The sequence below is a fragment of the Gracilinanus agilis genome, chromosome 1 (assembly GCF_016433145.1).
Source record: "Gracilinanus agilis isolate LMUSP501 chromosome 1, AgileGrace, whole genome shotgun sequence".
Taxonomy (NCBI): Eukaryota; Metazoa; Chordata; class Mammalia; order Didelphimorphia; family Didelphidae; genus Gracilinanus; species Gracilinanus agilis.
The window spans coordinates 637,495,183-637,512,233 of NC_058130.1; the positions used below are offsets into that span (position 1 = coordinate 637,495,183).

Below are 17,051 nucleotides of genomic sequence, written 5' to 3' on the forward strand. Positions count from 1 at the left end.
TTTTTTTTTTCACATATGGAAAAGGGTCGGAGAGAAAATGAGTGCTTATTAATTTGGTGAAAATAATTTTTACAAAGAATTGAAAAGCAATTGGGTGAAATTGGGTTTAACCCACCAAGTCACAATCTCCATTTGATTTGAGTTTCCTTAACTGTAAAATGGAGATAATAATAGCATCTACTTACAGGACTGTTGTGAGAATCAAATGAGATAATATTTGTAAAGCACTTAGTACAATGCCTAACACACAGTAGAAATTTAATAATTGCTTGGTTCACCCTCATGTTATATCACATACTTCAAAAATCCATCAAAATGGATATATAACTTGATTATTAAAGGTCATAATAAAATATTAGAAGAGAAACAGATTTGACACCACCTACAGCTCAAGGTCAGGTAGGGGGAGGAATTCTTAATCAAAGGATAAAGTTTATCACAAAAGATAAAAGAAGTAAATTTTATTCCAAGAATATAAAAAGCTATTGAATAGGTCAAATTAATGCAACTAGGATATGATAGTTGGAGGGCAGGGAGCTTTGAACCAAATATCTTTGTTAAGTGTCAGAGAGCCTAGACATATAGAAAACTAATAGAAAGAAATGAAAATTAGAGCTTTGCCCCAGCAAACAAATGTTCTTTAGAAATTTGAAAATGAACAAATAGTTCTCAAATAAAGAACTGTAAAGTATATTAATAAGTTTTATTTCCTTTACTTAATTTATTTTAACTTATATTTTGTATAGAATTTATAATATATATTTATATATATATAATTATTACCATAGTCATGTTCATATATATAACTTGTAGGGATAGGGATAAGTCCTGGATCAGTGATTTCACAGGTATAGGAAATTATCTGGTAAGGAAACTTTCTCTATTAATGTAGGTCAGTACCTTCTTGATCACATGGACTTTTTGTGTCCATCAGAACTTGAATCCATGTGTGCTTGGCTTAACAGCTAGAGTTCTTTTCATTATATACTTCTCTTACACCATGCAGTATACATTTATATGGGGCACATGCTTAAAATTCTTCTTTACTGATAGGGAGTGATCACAAATATTTGGAGATCAATGATCTTGGGACAACAGGATGCAATAGAATAGGGGGCTAGCTCTGAAATCAGAAAGTTCTGGTCAAACCTCATCTCTGACACTTCTTATTTGTATATCCCTGGGCAAGTTAAGTATTCAATGATTCAGTAAGTTCTCTAAGAACTTTTCCTCTCTCCCTGTTTTCTTCTTTCCCCTGTTTTGTAAAGCATGGCCCCCTCCATCCACAAATAGGATGGAATGGGCAGAGGTGGTTTGACATAATGGGGCCTTTGAACTTTTTGTATGGTTGGATTTATAAAGCAACTTGGAAAAAAAGTTGCAAAGGACTGGGTTATATAATTGTTATCTTTCATTTTTTAAGCAGACCAGATGTCTTGCGTTGTGCATGAATGGGATTTAAGTGAAACAGAGTTGCACAAAAATCAACAATCCCACTATCTCTTTCAGAGTTTTCAGTTTGGTGGCAAGACAAAAGTCAGGAAAACTAGCAATGGCCTGGAATGCAGTGAATGAACTTGGCATTTTCAAGCTCCATGCACTCCACAGCACCTGCTTCAGCCACCTTCATGGCTGTTGGAACAAACTGTTTTCATCTACTCATTCCGCCAGGGAAGTCTTTGTAGATTTGAGGTAGATCCTCCATAACTCATGGATGGGTTTATAGCATATCAGTTACCCTTAACCTGGTTTAGCCCGTCTGCCAAACGGTTTGCTAGACTGTGGCCACTGCATATGATATAGATTCTTGGAGCCATAGGTGAGGATACCAAAGGTGAATGAACAGTCCAGAAAAAAGCTCAGCAAACCCTCACACCAGAAGTGCGCTTAGCCTTCCTTGCATACCCTTAAAAAGCAGTAGAGGCATTGGTAGTGGTCATTTCCTTGCAAGAAGTTCTTTATAACAATTAAATCACAGACCTAATTAAAAAAAAGGTGACTCCTGACATAATAAAGGGAGAAGATAAATAATATATAACTTTAAATGATAGTTGCATTAGAAAGGGTTAGAAAAAATGCTATGTGAATTCCAAGGGGTAAGGTTATTACCAACAAAGAAGATTAGAGAAGACTTCCTGTGCACGATGGCATTTGAATTGAACTTTAAAGGACAAATAGAAGTGATCAGGAAGAATAAGGGTTAATAAAGGACTCAGGAGCACTCTGAGAAGTAGGAGGAGAATCAGAAGAGGAAGGCCAAGTGAGAAAAAATTGCCAAGAAAGAGGGATGATCAACAGTGTTATGTCCTGAAGAGAGAGTCAAGGAGAATGAAGACTTAAAACCCTACTGGATTGGGTGATAAGGTCATTAGTGTTCCGTGAGAGAACAGTTTTATAGATCAGTTGAGGCAGAAATTAAATTTCAAGGAGTTTAGGTAAGTAGATGGTAAGAAAATGGAGGTAAGTAAAGGGTCAAAGGAAGGGAAGATTTGAACATATTAGAAGTCAAGTAGAAAGGATCCAGTGGAGACTGATATATGCAAGAGAGGGGATGACTGATAAAAAGCAAGGTCTTAGAGGAAACAAGAGTATATAGAATTGAAGGCATAGATATAGTGGTTAGTCATTCTATTAAAACAGAAAATAAAGAAAATATGTGAATAAAATGAGAAATTTTGATGTGTGAAGGCAAGAAGTTAAGGGAGGTCACAATGAATAGTTTGGATTTTTTAAGGTGAGGCCATCTGCTGTGAATAGTCAGAGAAAAACTGGATGCTTTTGGAGAGAAGAAAAATTTGGAACAATCACTGTGGGAAATGAGATAGAGAATCAATCAATCATTGAAGAAAAAAGAAATGACAAGCATATGTGAGGTTTTAGTTGAGGCTATACAGAATACATTTATAGCCAGTAGACTAAGTTTGATTATGAGACTTTCTCCAGCAACATTCAATAACCATGAAGCAAAGTCTGAGAAATCAAATAGGTATTTACCAAGGCTGAATATTAGCAGAGCTGGAACAGTGGACACCTAAGGAGAATGAAGGATTCTAGGTTAATGAATCACTTTAGTATCTGGAATCTAGAATCAAGATTTGGTAGAGGCAAGGTGTTGCCAGAATGAGGAAATGGAAGAACAGAGAAAGGAGAAAGTAATGGAGGACGACAGGCGAAGGAAGAGTAGAATTATTGTGAGTGAGGGAATGGGAAATATATAGGATATTATGATGGCCTAAGCCAATATACATAAAGTTGCTAACATTTTCTAACATTTGATGGCATAGATTCTAAATACCCATTTTTAGATAAAAACAACTCATATTAAAGTTCATTATCTTTTTATATTACCACTCTGAGCTTGTATAGTTCTGCTGTTAACTGAATTTTGGGGATCTTTAGGCTGTACTGTGAGGTATATATTTATAGAAATTCCTTAGGTATATTTAGACACACACACATGCACGCATATATATACATATATATATATATATATTCATCAGCACACATATTACATGCAACATTTAACATAGTCTATTGGTTCTTTGATGGGTTCATGTACACAGCTGTGACATTCACCAAAATCAGTGATATATCATTTGAAAGATGAAGTTTTTTTCTAACATTGAGAATAGGAGGATCTATTCCCTCAAGAGGAGTTATAAAAATTTGCTAGTGTTAAATTCTAAAACAATTGCAACTTTTCTAGACCAACATACTTTTTGTTGTTTGAATTTTCTGTATTTTTGTATTTATTTGTAACTTCCTTGGTTAAAAGTTTAGCTCCATACTTGTAGACAAATCCATGTAAGAAAGTTTCATAAATATTAGATAATAATCTGAGAAATGAATTTCCCAAAAGTATTCAATCAATTTCAATCTCCCTCCTTGACTATACCTTTACCCAAAAAGTTTTTTATATCTTTCATAACTTAGCCAAGAATTTTTCTGGCATGCTGTCGATACTCAATGATTTTTTTTTTATCTCTCATCCAGTTATTGTTGATAATTTTATCTTTCAGAAAATAAACGAAACAATAAGGCAAAGGAAGCAAAAGGCTAATTCTAGATGTAATTATGATAAAAGAAGATGGTTAATTAGAGAAAATGATTACTGGAAGATTGGGAGGTCCTTATCATGCTATTTCAGAATCTATGATCGTAAGTAAACCATTGTAGTGTTAAGATTATGTGCTTAAGAGCTGAGAGGCCTGGATTTTGCTACTTGCTAACAATGAGACGCTGGGAAAATAATTTAGCCTTAATGAACCTCAGTTTCCTCAAGCATTTTATAAATTTTAAATTTTATACAAATATAAGCTGTTATTCAAATCTTGGCACTACCATGGGCAAAGTCCTTATTTTCTCTAACCCTTTGTTTCTTCCACTTGAAGGTGATGATAACAGTTGTATCAACTTTCCCACAACACTGTTGTAAGGAACACATTGTATACTGTTAAAGCACAAATGATAATAGTATTTCTTCTTATTATGACTAGATTTCATATACTTTATCTCTACTTGATCTTACATGTAGTCTATACTTGAGAAGACTGAGAATGATTCTCCAAGTCTTCAGAGACATTCTAGTAGGATATCCAAAGGGATACCAATTCAAGAAGGATCAGAGATTAGAGAGTCTCAGGAACAAAATTCTGTTGCTTTAGTCACAATTAATTCTGAGGAAGAAAAGGAAATGTCTAAAAGATTAATGTAATTGCAAAAGGTCATGGAGTAACTTAAAAATGTTTAAATCTGTACCTTATATTATTTTCATATCACATTCACTTCTGAATAATTCTGTCCTCAGCCCTATATTAATGAACTGGTCTTTTAAAAGACATAAAAGGGGGGGGAAAAGTAGCTCAGCAAAATTTACCAACACATCAAACTAATCTGGTAGAACATATCACATTTCATGTCCATAATCCCTCACATTCATAACTTTTCTTAGGCTATGTTATTTATCCATGGTATATCTTGGGTTTCAGATAAATTAGACTCTATATCACCTATGCTGAAATAGGTTTCCTCTTCCTATCTCTGGCCTCTATTTTTTCAAGGCCCAGATCATATTCCCTGATTCCTTTAGATGAAAATTATTTATTCCTCTTTAAATTTCTGAAAATACTTTGGACATCTTTGTTTGTAGTTATCACATTTTGCCTTGTCTCATAAATTTTTGTGTACATTTCTTATTTTTCAGATGCCCATCATCTGGGATAAGATTTCCTTTGGAGAATGAATTAATCATCACCACCAACTTCTACCCATAGGGCAGGTAAGCCAACCTTGTTGACCAGTGGTACATTCCTAAGGCAGAGATGAGAGGCAGCAGAATGTGCCAGACAAGTCAAATCACCATTACCACACTGACCACACTGTTTCCTCTTCAACCCCAGTGGACCCTGAAACCAAGAGTTTTGGGAACAGCAATGTCTCCATCCCAATGCCCACAGACATCCTTCTTGGAAGCAACCCTGTGGAGATGTAGCCAGACAACTGTTACTGCAGGGGCTACAGTCATGGCTACTGAAGAATCGGAATAGAACATTTTTGCCACCATAGTCCTTGGCATTTTCAAATGCTTTAATATCAGAAACTGTTATAATTTTATTAGTGGAAATGACATTAAAGAGGAGGCATTAACATCTGTTTTGCTGTTGCACCCTAATGACTGCAGGACCTTTCTATCTGACTTGCAGCTAAAACCTCCCATATATGCCATCTCCCTCATTAGCATGTGATATAATGATTCTTTCATTCAGTTGTAAGCTCATTGAGGGCAGTATCTGTTTCTATTTCAAGTATGTTAAACTCAGTCTGCCCACATTTTGATCTTCTGAGAGAAAATGTTTTTACTGTTGCTAGGACAAGTCAAATAAGTAACACTGATTTATTTTAAATGAAAAAAAAAGTCATTACTTTTTGGAATAAATACAATCCTTCAAATTTAAGAAATCTGAATTCAAGAAGAGTTTACAAGTACCTTAAATGATTAAGAAGTATAAGGGAACAAAAGCTATTCAGAACAAGAGAAGATGTCAATATCTCAATTGTTTAGAACAGAGATTATTAAACTGGAGTCCATGAATTTCAATTTTAAAAAAATACTTTAGGGGATAGGTAGGTGGCTCATAGGATTGAGAGCAAGGCATGGAGATGGGAGTCCTGGGTTCAAATCTAGCTTCAAACACTACCTACATGTATGATCCTGGTCAAGCACTTAGCACCTATTGCCTAGAGACCAGTGATGGTGAACTTTTTAGAGATAGAGTGCTGGGCCCCACCCCCACCCCAGAGACCCTGTGTCATGCCCACCCCCCACCTTATTCCACACAGGGGAGGGAGGAAGTGCTCCCATTGGGCTGCTGGGTGGAGGGGTGGGTGAAGTAAGGTATGTCCTCAGTGAAATGGGGAGGGGAGTGGCCCTAGCACTCTGCTCCCCACTCCCCACCAGCTTTACCCACCTGTGAACTGCCCACCTTACCCCCTGTGCATTCCCATTGGGCTGCTGGCAGAGGGGCAGGGGAAGTGAGGACTATCCTTAGACACAGTGGAGAGGGGAAGGAGAGCAGCTCCACCCAGAGTCCCTCTGCCTTTCTAGTAACAAACTCTGGGAGTGGGGGGAAAGGGGTCTGAGGGTGGCTAAGTATCCATAAAAAGCGTTCTGTATGCCATTTTTGGCACCCATGCCATAGGTTCACCATTACTGGCCTAGACCTTACCATTCTTCCGTCTTGGAACCAATATATGCTATTGATTCTAAGATGGAAGGAAAGGGTTTAAAAATACTTTAACAATTTTATTATATATTTTTATATTATATATTATATTATATAATTTTAACATAATTAGTTTCTTTTTTAATTTGACATATTTTATTCATTGTATTTTGAGACAGGTCCAAAGGCTTCACCAGATTGCCAAAGAAGTCTACAACACAAAATAGTCCAAGAAACTATTCTTTAGACCAACAATTTAAAATTTTCCAAAACCATAAGTGAGATACTTCAAAATATGTTAGTTGTACAAGGAGTGTAACAGGAGCCTATCAGGATCTTGGGTAACATTGCTTCCAAACTAGTTCTCATGGACATTATTCTGGGAAGTAAATCCTGTTGAAGACCAGTCTGGCAAATGCTCCAGCTTCAGTTCCAGACAACCTAGAGTTGTCACCAAAGTTCCTGCCACAAAGTCTAAAAGGTTTTAGAAATGAACTTCTGAACATATTCTGAAATGATAGTTTAATAAAAAAAATGAAAATAATTTCAAGAGGTCATCGAGATAAGTCTAACCTATAAACTAAGTGAATAATTATTTCATTAGCAAAATATAGGATATGCTATTAATTTTAATAAATTTTGATTCATCTGAGAGTCAAGTATTCACCTAACAAACTGCTAGAGATATTAGCTCTAAATGAAAAGAATTTTAAAGGACATTATAAAATTGTGCTTGTCTTCACTTTTTTATTTCTGAGTCCTTTTGATTTCTTTTTTAATTAATCTTTTGATATAATCATCTACACAATGTCATTTTGAGCAATCACCTCTAATAAGCTGTAATATTGGACTAAAAATCCAAAATAATGTGAAGAAAAGGCCAGCTGGGCCAACTATCTTATGCTTATATTTGCTTTAAATGTGGTGCTGTCAGTTTTCAAAAAGAATAATCATATTGAATGAAAATGCCTTACTGAGGGAAGTTTATGCATTTTGGTCATAGATTTGGAAAGGACTTCAGTGGTCATTTGGTTCCACTATTCAACATAATAAGTCCTGCTATAACAAACCCTACAAGGTAGTCATTCAGCTTTTAAGTTACAGCCTTGAGTATGGAAGAAACCATCTCCTCCAAATGTAGCTCAAATGGATAAATATTGTGGATAAAAAAATTTCTCCTTATATCAACTTAAAACTATCTCTTTACAACTTCTATCCAACAGCTTCTAGTTTTGTGAAGCAGTACAAATCTAATCTCTTTTTCTACCCTTCAAATGCCTGAAGACAGCTATAATGTTCCCCTATCTTTTGTTCTCCAAGCCAAGCATCTCCAATTAATTTAACTTATCCTTATATGGCATGAGTTAAAGATTCCCTACCATCCTGATTAGTTTCTTTGTAAAGTCTCTAACTGATCAATGTCCTTCCTAAAATGTGGGTGTCCCAGAATTGAACCAGTTTTCTTCTTATTTGGTATTTACATATTAGAAAATTACAACAAAGCGACAAGTAACTCTATTTTGTGTCTTAATAAGCTTAATCATAGTAGGCTGTTAATTCTAAATTGCAAAGGAAATGGTAACGTAAATCTGGCTATTAATTATGGGACCATAATTAGCAATATTAAATTTATTCATTCATTGAACCATCAACCATTTATTAAATATCAATTATAGCATGTAATGATCTGAGGTAGGTTTAAGTGCTGGATTGATGGCTGATGTGAATGCATCATCATCAAATAGTAAGTATCCATTCTAAGGTTTTATATGATCCTACTGCTTTCAAAAGAAGCAGCTAAGTGGATCAGCAGGTAGAGCACTGGGTCTGGAGTCAGGAAGATCTGAATTCAAATCTGGCCTCAGACACTTATTAACTGTGTGACCCTAGGCAAGTCACTTAATCTCCGTTTGCCTTAAATCTTTGGAGAAGGAAATGGACCAGAAACTGGTCCAGTAGCTTTGCAAAGAAAACCTCATAGTCAACATTAGTGTGCCATGGTTCATGGGGTCAAAAAGAATTGAACGCAACTGAATGATTAAACAACAATTGCTCTTAAAAGAACATATGGATTGGGAATGCCCCGAATGGCTATATCTGTAATTCTTACAAGAGAAAATATATCTTTTTTAGTAGTTCCTGAAAACAAAATCAACCTATACCCAGGACAATAACACAGGGAGACTCAAGTATTATCCGTAAAATAGTTTTTAGTTGTATAATATGATCACTTTGGGGGTTATAAAAATTTTTGTGACAATTCAAGAAGCAATTACTAATACTACAAAATAAGAACTATCAGCTTTAATTCTCTTTGAAAAAGACGAGTAGTCTTCTCATAAAAATTCATTGTGGACAAAGACATACATATCACAAAATGTGTTCATGCTACACCATCTGGGGTCTTTCATTGCCAATATGGATTTTGTGAGCTGCCTGAGGACTGAAACAGTCAAGAATCCTGCATGCAACTATTTCAGAGGGTAGGATTTTTGTTCATTTTAATTTACAACTGGATTATAAGTATATACTCTATACAATCAAATTCATGCCATGTGCACACCTGTGATTACAACAAACTAAAATTCAGAGTTGTCTCACTGGTAGATTTGAAATATCTATCTTCCTTTTACTGTCATCCAGAAGAAAGAAATCTGAAATATATGAACTTTAATATTCTTGCTGCAAGCATCTGGAAATACTTGATAATAATCATTCTATTAATGCAAAGCAAATCCACAGCAACATGCTCATATGCTTCCCTACACTAAAATACTTCCTCATAGGCCATACGACTGTGGACAAAAGAAAATGAGAAGTTCCTTGTTGAACCTCTATAGTTCCTATGTGGGAAAATCTTCAACCACCACCTTCCTTCTTAGCAATTAATGAAGTGCTTCTTTTGAAATGACAAGCAGAGAAATGTACTATAATGCAGAAATAGCAAGGATACATCTGAAAAACTCTACCTCTGTCTCTCTTCCCCTATTCAGTATTATCTCAATTGCACCAGGTCACTCTGGTGCTGGTCATTCTAATCCTGCTCTGATCACTACTTTCAGATGCTTTTAGTAAGCTTTTAAAGCTAACTTTTGTATAGTGTTTACAAAGCATGGTAAAAATATTATATCAATTGATCTTCACAATAACCCTGAGATCAAGATAATATTTCCCCATTTCACAGATGATGAAATGAGGCAGGTCCCTTTCTTTCCAGATACTACCGCCACTCTAGTTTTGGCCCTTATCATTTCAGGTCTTAACTGCTGATATATCCTGCTTGTGGGTCTGCCTTAAGACTTCCCCAACTCCAATGCATTCTCCATTCAGCCACTAAAATGATTTTTCTAAAATGCAGGTCTGATCATGTCACCTCATTACTCAATAAACTCAATTGGCTTCTTATTGCCTCCATGAACAAACAAAAAATTCTCTGTTGGCATTCAAAGCCCTTTATAACCTAGTCCCCTCCTACTTTTCCAGTTTTTTAAACCTTACTCCTTAATGCATACTCTTTGATCCAGTGGCACTGGCCTCTTAAATGTTCCATAAATAAGACACTCCAATCTCTTGGCTCTGGGCATTTTCTCTTAATGCCTGTCTCCTATACCTGAGACACTCTTTCTCTTCTGCTCTAACTACTTACCTCCATGGCTTCCTTTAAGTCTGAATTTAAATCCCATCTTCTATAGGAAGCCTTAACTAACCCCCCTTTATTTCTTTCTAGTGATTCCTTTTTAAAAATTATTTCCAATTTATACTGTGTCTTGTTTGCTTTGCATATAGTTGTTGGCATGTTATCTCATCTGTTAGATTGTAAGCTCCTTGAGGGCAGGCCCTCTTTTGCCCCTTTTTGTATTCCCAGCACTTGCCACTATGTCTGGCACATAGTAAATGTCTGGTGTTTAATAAATGTTTATTGAGTGATTGATTAGAAGACATCAAGTAACTTAGCCAAAATAAAAAAATCCCACTTCTGAATATCTTTAATTGCCAGAACTTTTCCTTTACATTAAATCTTCCTTTATATCTAATAAGTATATGAGGTAGGATTTGAATTCAGGCTTTTGTGCTCTAAGACCAGTGCTTTATTCTCGGTGTTACATGGCTGCCCACCCTCCTATGGGGAACCTGGGGAAGAAATCATAATGACCTACAGTGGTAATGAAAGCTTTAGAAACAAGAAACTTAAATCCCTCCATTTTACTGTTCCTTACTATCTGAAAAATTACCTATTATGGGTAAAAATGAACTCTTAACAATCCCTAAATTTGTACTGATTCTCTAATGCTATAACTAGATAGAAGTTTGATATACACTGAGGAGGCTTTATAGAAAATAAGGGACAATAGTGAAAAAATCTTCCTCTCTCTTCTGCAGAGCTAAAGCAGGGAGGAGCTATTTCCCTTTATAGAACTTTTTAGTCCTAGTACTTTTTAGAACTAGAAAGAGACAAAAATACAGGTTGCATAAATGATTAGTAATCAGTTTTTTAAAATGCTAATGGTAGAAATTTGAGTTTAAGGAAAAAAAAGGTAGATTTATTTATCCCTTTTGTCATTAACTCATAACAATCATGAATCAAAAAAAATTTATTTGACTTGGAACCAGCTGATGGTGGATTAACAGATGGTTCTTTAAAATTCTGTTCTTATTCCAAAACCTTTAAGTTGCTGAAAATGTATCTACTTAAATATAATACTATAGTGTCAGCAAAACATGATCTATATGTTCTCTATTTAACACTAAACAATCTGGATACCAGAGCTGTTTGGAAATAATTCTATCAAAGATTGAAACACTTCACTAGTGCTATAATAAACAAAATTGCCTTTTACATTTTTACTTTCAAAAAGTACCTTCACAGATATTACTTAAATAGATCTTTTGAAATGTAATCAAATAAAACCAATTGATTAAATTGGTCCATAACAAATTTGATCAACTGCCTTTACAATGCCTAATCATTTGGTAGAATTAGAGATTAGATTAATTTAACAACTCATTATATCCAAGGTAGAGCCATTCGTCTTTTTGTAGAACAAAGAAAAATAAGTTTTTCACAATCCTTTTAACATGAAACAGTTCACAGCAAAACTAAAAGGCAAATGTTAAAGATTGAGAAAATATACAAATTGTTAGGTAGAATATTATGATGATGAATGCCTCCTACCCTGGACATCTGTTCAGCAGGTGCCAAAGAAATCTCTGGATATGTTTTGTGCTTGGGGATCTGCTTTGGCTGCTACAAAAGACAGTGAAGTGTTCCCTTTCATTTTTCATTCTTGAAAGCTACCTTCCTCCAGGCAGGGGCTCATTCCTTTCATACTGAGAGAAGGCAGAGAAAACCATTGGTTTTCTTTTTTAGCAAGTTTTGCTGGCAGATATAGGCTTACCACTGTCCATTTCTGAATCTTAATATCTCCAATTGTCCATAAAAGTATAGGCATATATGAATTTGGATTACTTCAATATTTCTATGAGACACATTTTTGATAATTTATCTCCAATTTACATAGTATAAAATTAGTAACATTGTTTTCACTTATCATTGTCAGCTGTTGCCAAAAGTAGAAATTTTTATTTCTGCATTGGGTAGAAATTACTACAATTGTTACTTTCTTTGATTTCTCCCATTTTAATTAAATCATCTGAGGTATTAAGACCAAAGAGGACTCTGAATTATAATACTATAAAGAATAAAGTCTTACTTGTTAATCCAAATACTCTAATCTATACTTGATTACTCTGGTAAAAAATGGCAAGAAATCAGTATAATGAAAATAGTGTTTCTCAGTTTCAGAAGCAATTAATTGTAGAAAAACATTAACCACTAGAAAGACATATTTTCAACCTAACTCAAAACATGAGCACCTTTCTTTTAAAAAAAAAGTCAGATTATGAAGAATAATGCTTTGGGGACTTGTATTCAAATGTGGTGTCAGACACTCTTTGTAGCTTGTAACCCTGGGCAAGTCACTTAAACTTGATTGTGTAGCTCTTCTGTCTTAGAATGGATACTAAGTCAGGAGGTAAGGGTTTAAAAGAAAACAGTAAAGGTTTGGGTGTAAAATAAGATCACTGTATGACAGGATGCAATCAAAACCAGCTTTTATGTTGGTATCTTTTATCTCAGTTTCTAACTTGGAATAAGTGAAAGATTCTTTGCCATACCATCCATACCCCCTTTCTTGCTTAGTTACTTTACCCCTTTCATTTGTTCCTCTTTCTTCCATTTTCTCCCCTCTCCCCAAATCCCCAAAGAATGGCTTTAGGAGTTGGTTGTGAACATGACTGGGATTGACAGGAAGAGTTGAGGCTGAGGAGAAACCAGCTGAGTTTGTTTTTTCCCCATTTCATACCCTGGATAAACTAGATCTTTATATGATAAATACTTATTTCTGGGAACCAATCTGAAGTGATAGCATATATATTGTGTATAATTAGATGGTGCTATGTATTCCCTCCTCTATTGTAAAAAGCAAAGAAAGTTCTGCCTCTTTGACAAATGCTTTCTAGAGTAAATTAAAACCTGTCCTTTTAGCTTCTACTTCCATCAAAACCCTCTGCAATAGAAGCAGTTGTTTCTTGGACTGTTTCTATTCATTCAGTTCAGCAAATTTCTCATGCACCTAATCTGAGCAAGGTACCACTTAAGTGCTGGGGATATAAAAAGGGCAAAAATACAGTTCCTGCTCGCAAGATTATAATCTATCCAAAAATGACAAGCACACAAATAATAGTAAGATGTAGAGGGAGAGAAATGTGGAAATGAGGCAATCAAGCAAAGTGCTATCAGAAACTGGAGAAAGGAGAGAGACAATTGCCACCTAAGGAGGGTGAATAAGGGCACATCATACTTCTTGTTCTCCACAGATGAGTGAGGTGAGCACAAAAATGATCTAGATACATCAATCTCTCCTCCTCAGAAGACTATTTGCAACAAAGCCTTCCCATTCTAGGTGGCAAAGATTTTTCTTTCTGAGTTTAAATCTGGCATCATCTACTTACTAGTTGTGTTACTCTGTTTGCCTTAGTTTCTTCTTCTGTCAAATGAACTGGAGAAGGAAATGTCAAATCCCAAATGGGGCCATGAAGAGTCAGACATGACTGAAAAATGGCTAAAAACTTCTCATTCTAAACACTATTTATTTACTGGCATTCAGTATGACATTCATCTTTCTTGGTAACTTAGCACTAGGCTCACAATTTTTCTAGTTTCCTGCTGTCTTTAGTGATGGTAACAGCAATGCTGATTTCAACTTTCCAATACCCTGACGTTACAGTTTCTCTACACCCTTCATTCCATTGACCCTTCCACTTTACTTCAGGTAACCTTAATGATTACTAGGGTAAATACTTTTCTCCAAAATCTAAAACTCTAAAATTCCCTATGATCCTTTCTTTTAATATATGTCCACACTTCTTCATTCCTCGCAGTTCTAGTCGACTTTTTAATCTTAAAGTCCTTAAATGCTCCCTTCCTTCTATTCTCCATTTTCCCACTTCATAGTCTCCAGTTGCTTTCAATTGTTTTCCTAACGTATACAGTGATATTTTTGTTGGGGTCCTTCAATTTTTTAACTTTCTACCATACTCACTATGGCAATTCACAATCCTAAGTAATTGATGGTTTTTTTCCTCTTCTTCCTTTAAGAAGATCAACCAGAATATATATTTAAGAGATAATGTACTAAGGGTGGAAGATAAGATAAAAAGGGTAGTGAATAAATGCAGGAGTTAGATGCTAATAGTTTGAATGATTCTGACAATGACAGAGAATGGAAAAGGATGGCAAATTGTCTATGCATATTTGTTACAAAGAATGTGCTTTTCTCTTTTTTTTCCCCCAATGGAGTGGGAAATGGGAAAGAAAAGGAAAAAAAAAAAGATTTCTAATAAGTTTTTTTTTTAATGGCAGGGTACTACAGATATGGAATAATGCATGTACTTTCAGATGAGGTCAATATACATTTAGTTTTACTTAACTGTTATTTTTTTTAAGACCTCTCTGAGTGTAGGGTAATTTGTAAATGTTTGTAACATAGAAAAAAAATCACATCAATAAAACAAAAAAATCAATAGAAGAATCAATAGGATATACTAATTTGAAATGAAGTGAAGTATAGAGATCAATGTTTTGATAGCTTTTGATAAGTTTTCTTGGAAGTTGGTGAGTTTAGTGTTAGATATGTTGGGTTTGATATGAAAATTTCCATAGGAAATGGAAAATGAACAAGCAAAGGATAAAGAAAAGGAGTAGTCAGAAATAAAGGACAATCATAACAGAACTGTTTAAGAACCTCCACAAGTATTCTTTCTTACGAAAGAATGAAATATGAAAACAATTGCAATCCTATTTATCCACTTATCTATTTAACCTTCAGGTGTTTAATAAATGCTTTTAAAATTGATTTCTAGTTCTTCACAAGCTTTTAAAGATCGCTGACAATGGCTAAACAACTACATCTAGTAATTTCTTCATTACAAGTAAATATTCAGCAATCCATGTGGGTGACGTACATCAAGCTTAAGTTAGGTCCTAACTACTCATTCAAAATTGTAAAGGAAATGTACAATCCCAGGCTTAGAGGAGTTGCTTTTATTGAAGGAGCTTAACAATGTCTGAGCATCCCAGAAGAGGAGTGATCTGAGTATAGTCAGCAAAAGTGAATGGGCCCTGTCAAGGGAATAGAGGGGCCCAGAAGAAGAGCCTATCTTTCCATAAGTCTCTTATGGTATATATTTTCCTGATGGAACCAAGGTCATCAAGGCCTAAAAGACAGTACTATCCCAGGCACATGAGTTACCCACTGCCATGCATACTAATCTAAAGTTTTGTTAAGGTTGTGCCCACTTTCCCCAATGAACCTTGTATACACTCATTAATGGAAGAGTGTGTCCCATGCTTACTGGTAGATTACTATGTTTTAATTACTTTTGTTTTGGCTTCTGTTTTGTAAATTTTTATGATTAACAGTTGTGTAATCAGCTGATACCGGAGGAAATATACAAAACCAGAACAATATGGATGATATTATTAAAGCAACACAAATTTAAAAAAGTCACTATAGCAGCAGTATGTTGTAGACAGAGATATAGCAACAGACCTGGACTCAAATCTCACCTCTTATGTATAATGGCTACGTGATTCAAAGCAAATTTCTGGGCTCTCATTTCCTTTCTACCAGGTTCCACTTTCTAAGACGATAAATGCAAACAATCTGTACCGGCAGAAAAATTTCTCTGTACTGACAAAAGCACAAATCTGATCCACTTAAAAAAATAACCAGCATGAAGCCAAACTTTGAAAAACTGAAATATAATAGTTACATTAAATAGAAAATGAGGTAGAGGACTAAGAAGGGAGAATCTTGTATATACTGTCAAAGTCACTGAATCACTTGTTTTTCCTTGTTATAAAAGGAGGTTCAATCCTGGGGACAGAATTGAGTAGAGATATCCAGAAATGATTGACATAAAAAACAAAATAAAATCTATTTAAAAAATGAAATAAAGTTATGATTTGACTAAGTACTTCTCTAGCATTTGGATGTTTAACTCAAAGACTCAGGAGAAACTCAAAGATCAGGAGAAACACTAGGAATTGGTATCTACTCTGCATCTTGTTGCTACTCTACCTACAGAGATGGGGAAACTGCTATATTTGGAGATGGTCTATCTCACTTTTGAACAGCTCTAATTGCTAAGAAACTTTTCTTTACACTGATTTCTGTTTCCACACAGACATTTGTAGATGACTGTAAAAAGAGAAAGAAAGTTTACTAATGAAAACAAAAATGTACTTACGAAATCAAAGTTTCCATCTTGAGGAACTTTCCAGTTGTCAGGAAAAATGTTTTTTGACACGGGGACCTGTTCATGTATGCTTTTGTCAGAGTTTTCATGACTCTTACTTTTGAAATCTTGTTTATCGAAATAATCCATAAAAGATGGTCGTTGCACTTGTGATGAAGTTGTATTTCCTAAATTAAAAAAAACAAAGAGAAGGTTTAACTATTGAATATTATTAAAATAATCTCTCATATTTATATTATACTTTCTGCTTTATAAAACATTTTTCTTGCATCATCACTGTGAAATAGGTAGCTCAAGTATTATTATTTCTATTCCACTGCCAAGAAAAGTGAAGAAGCTGAAATAAATGATTACTGTGGGATCATCCAGTATTCTAGTTATCCAAGTGGCATAATCAACATTTGGCCCTAAGTGATCCTGAATCCAAATCTTGTTTTCTCACAACTCTATATGAAAATATGAATTCTTGAACTATGGAATAAATCTGAATAGATTTATTAAATCTATTAT

The 17,051-nt window shown here is 34.8% G+C and overlaps 1 protein-coding gene across 1 annotated transcript in view; it reads right to left on the bottom strand.

Moving 5' to 3' along the window:
* Nucleotides 1–17,051, bottom strand: part of STK3 (serine/threonine kinase 3) — a 524,086-nt gene that overhangs the window by 90,659 nt on the left and 416,376 nt on the right. The window contains exon 10 of the mRNA XM_044668614.1: nucleotides 16,533–16,708. Coding sequence (XP_044524549.1) covers nucleotides 16,533–16,708 — 176 coding nt within the window. The remainder of the gene's footprint in view (nucleotides 1–16,532; nucleotides 16,709–17,051) is intronic.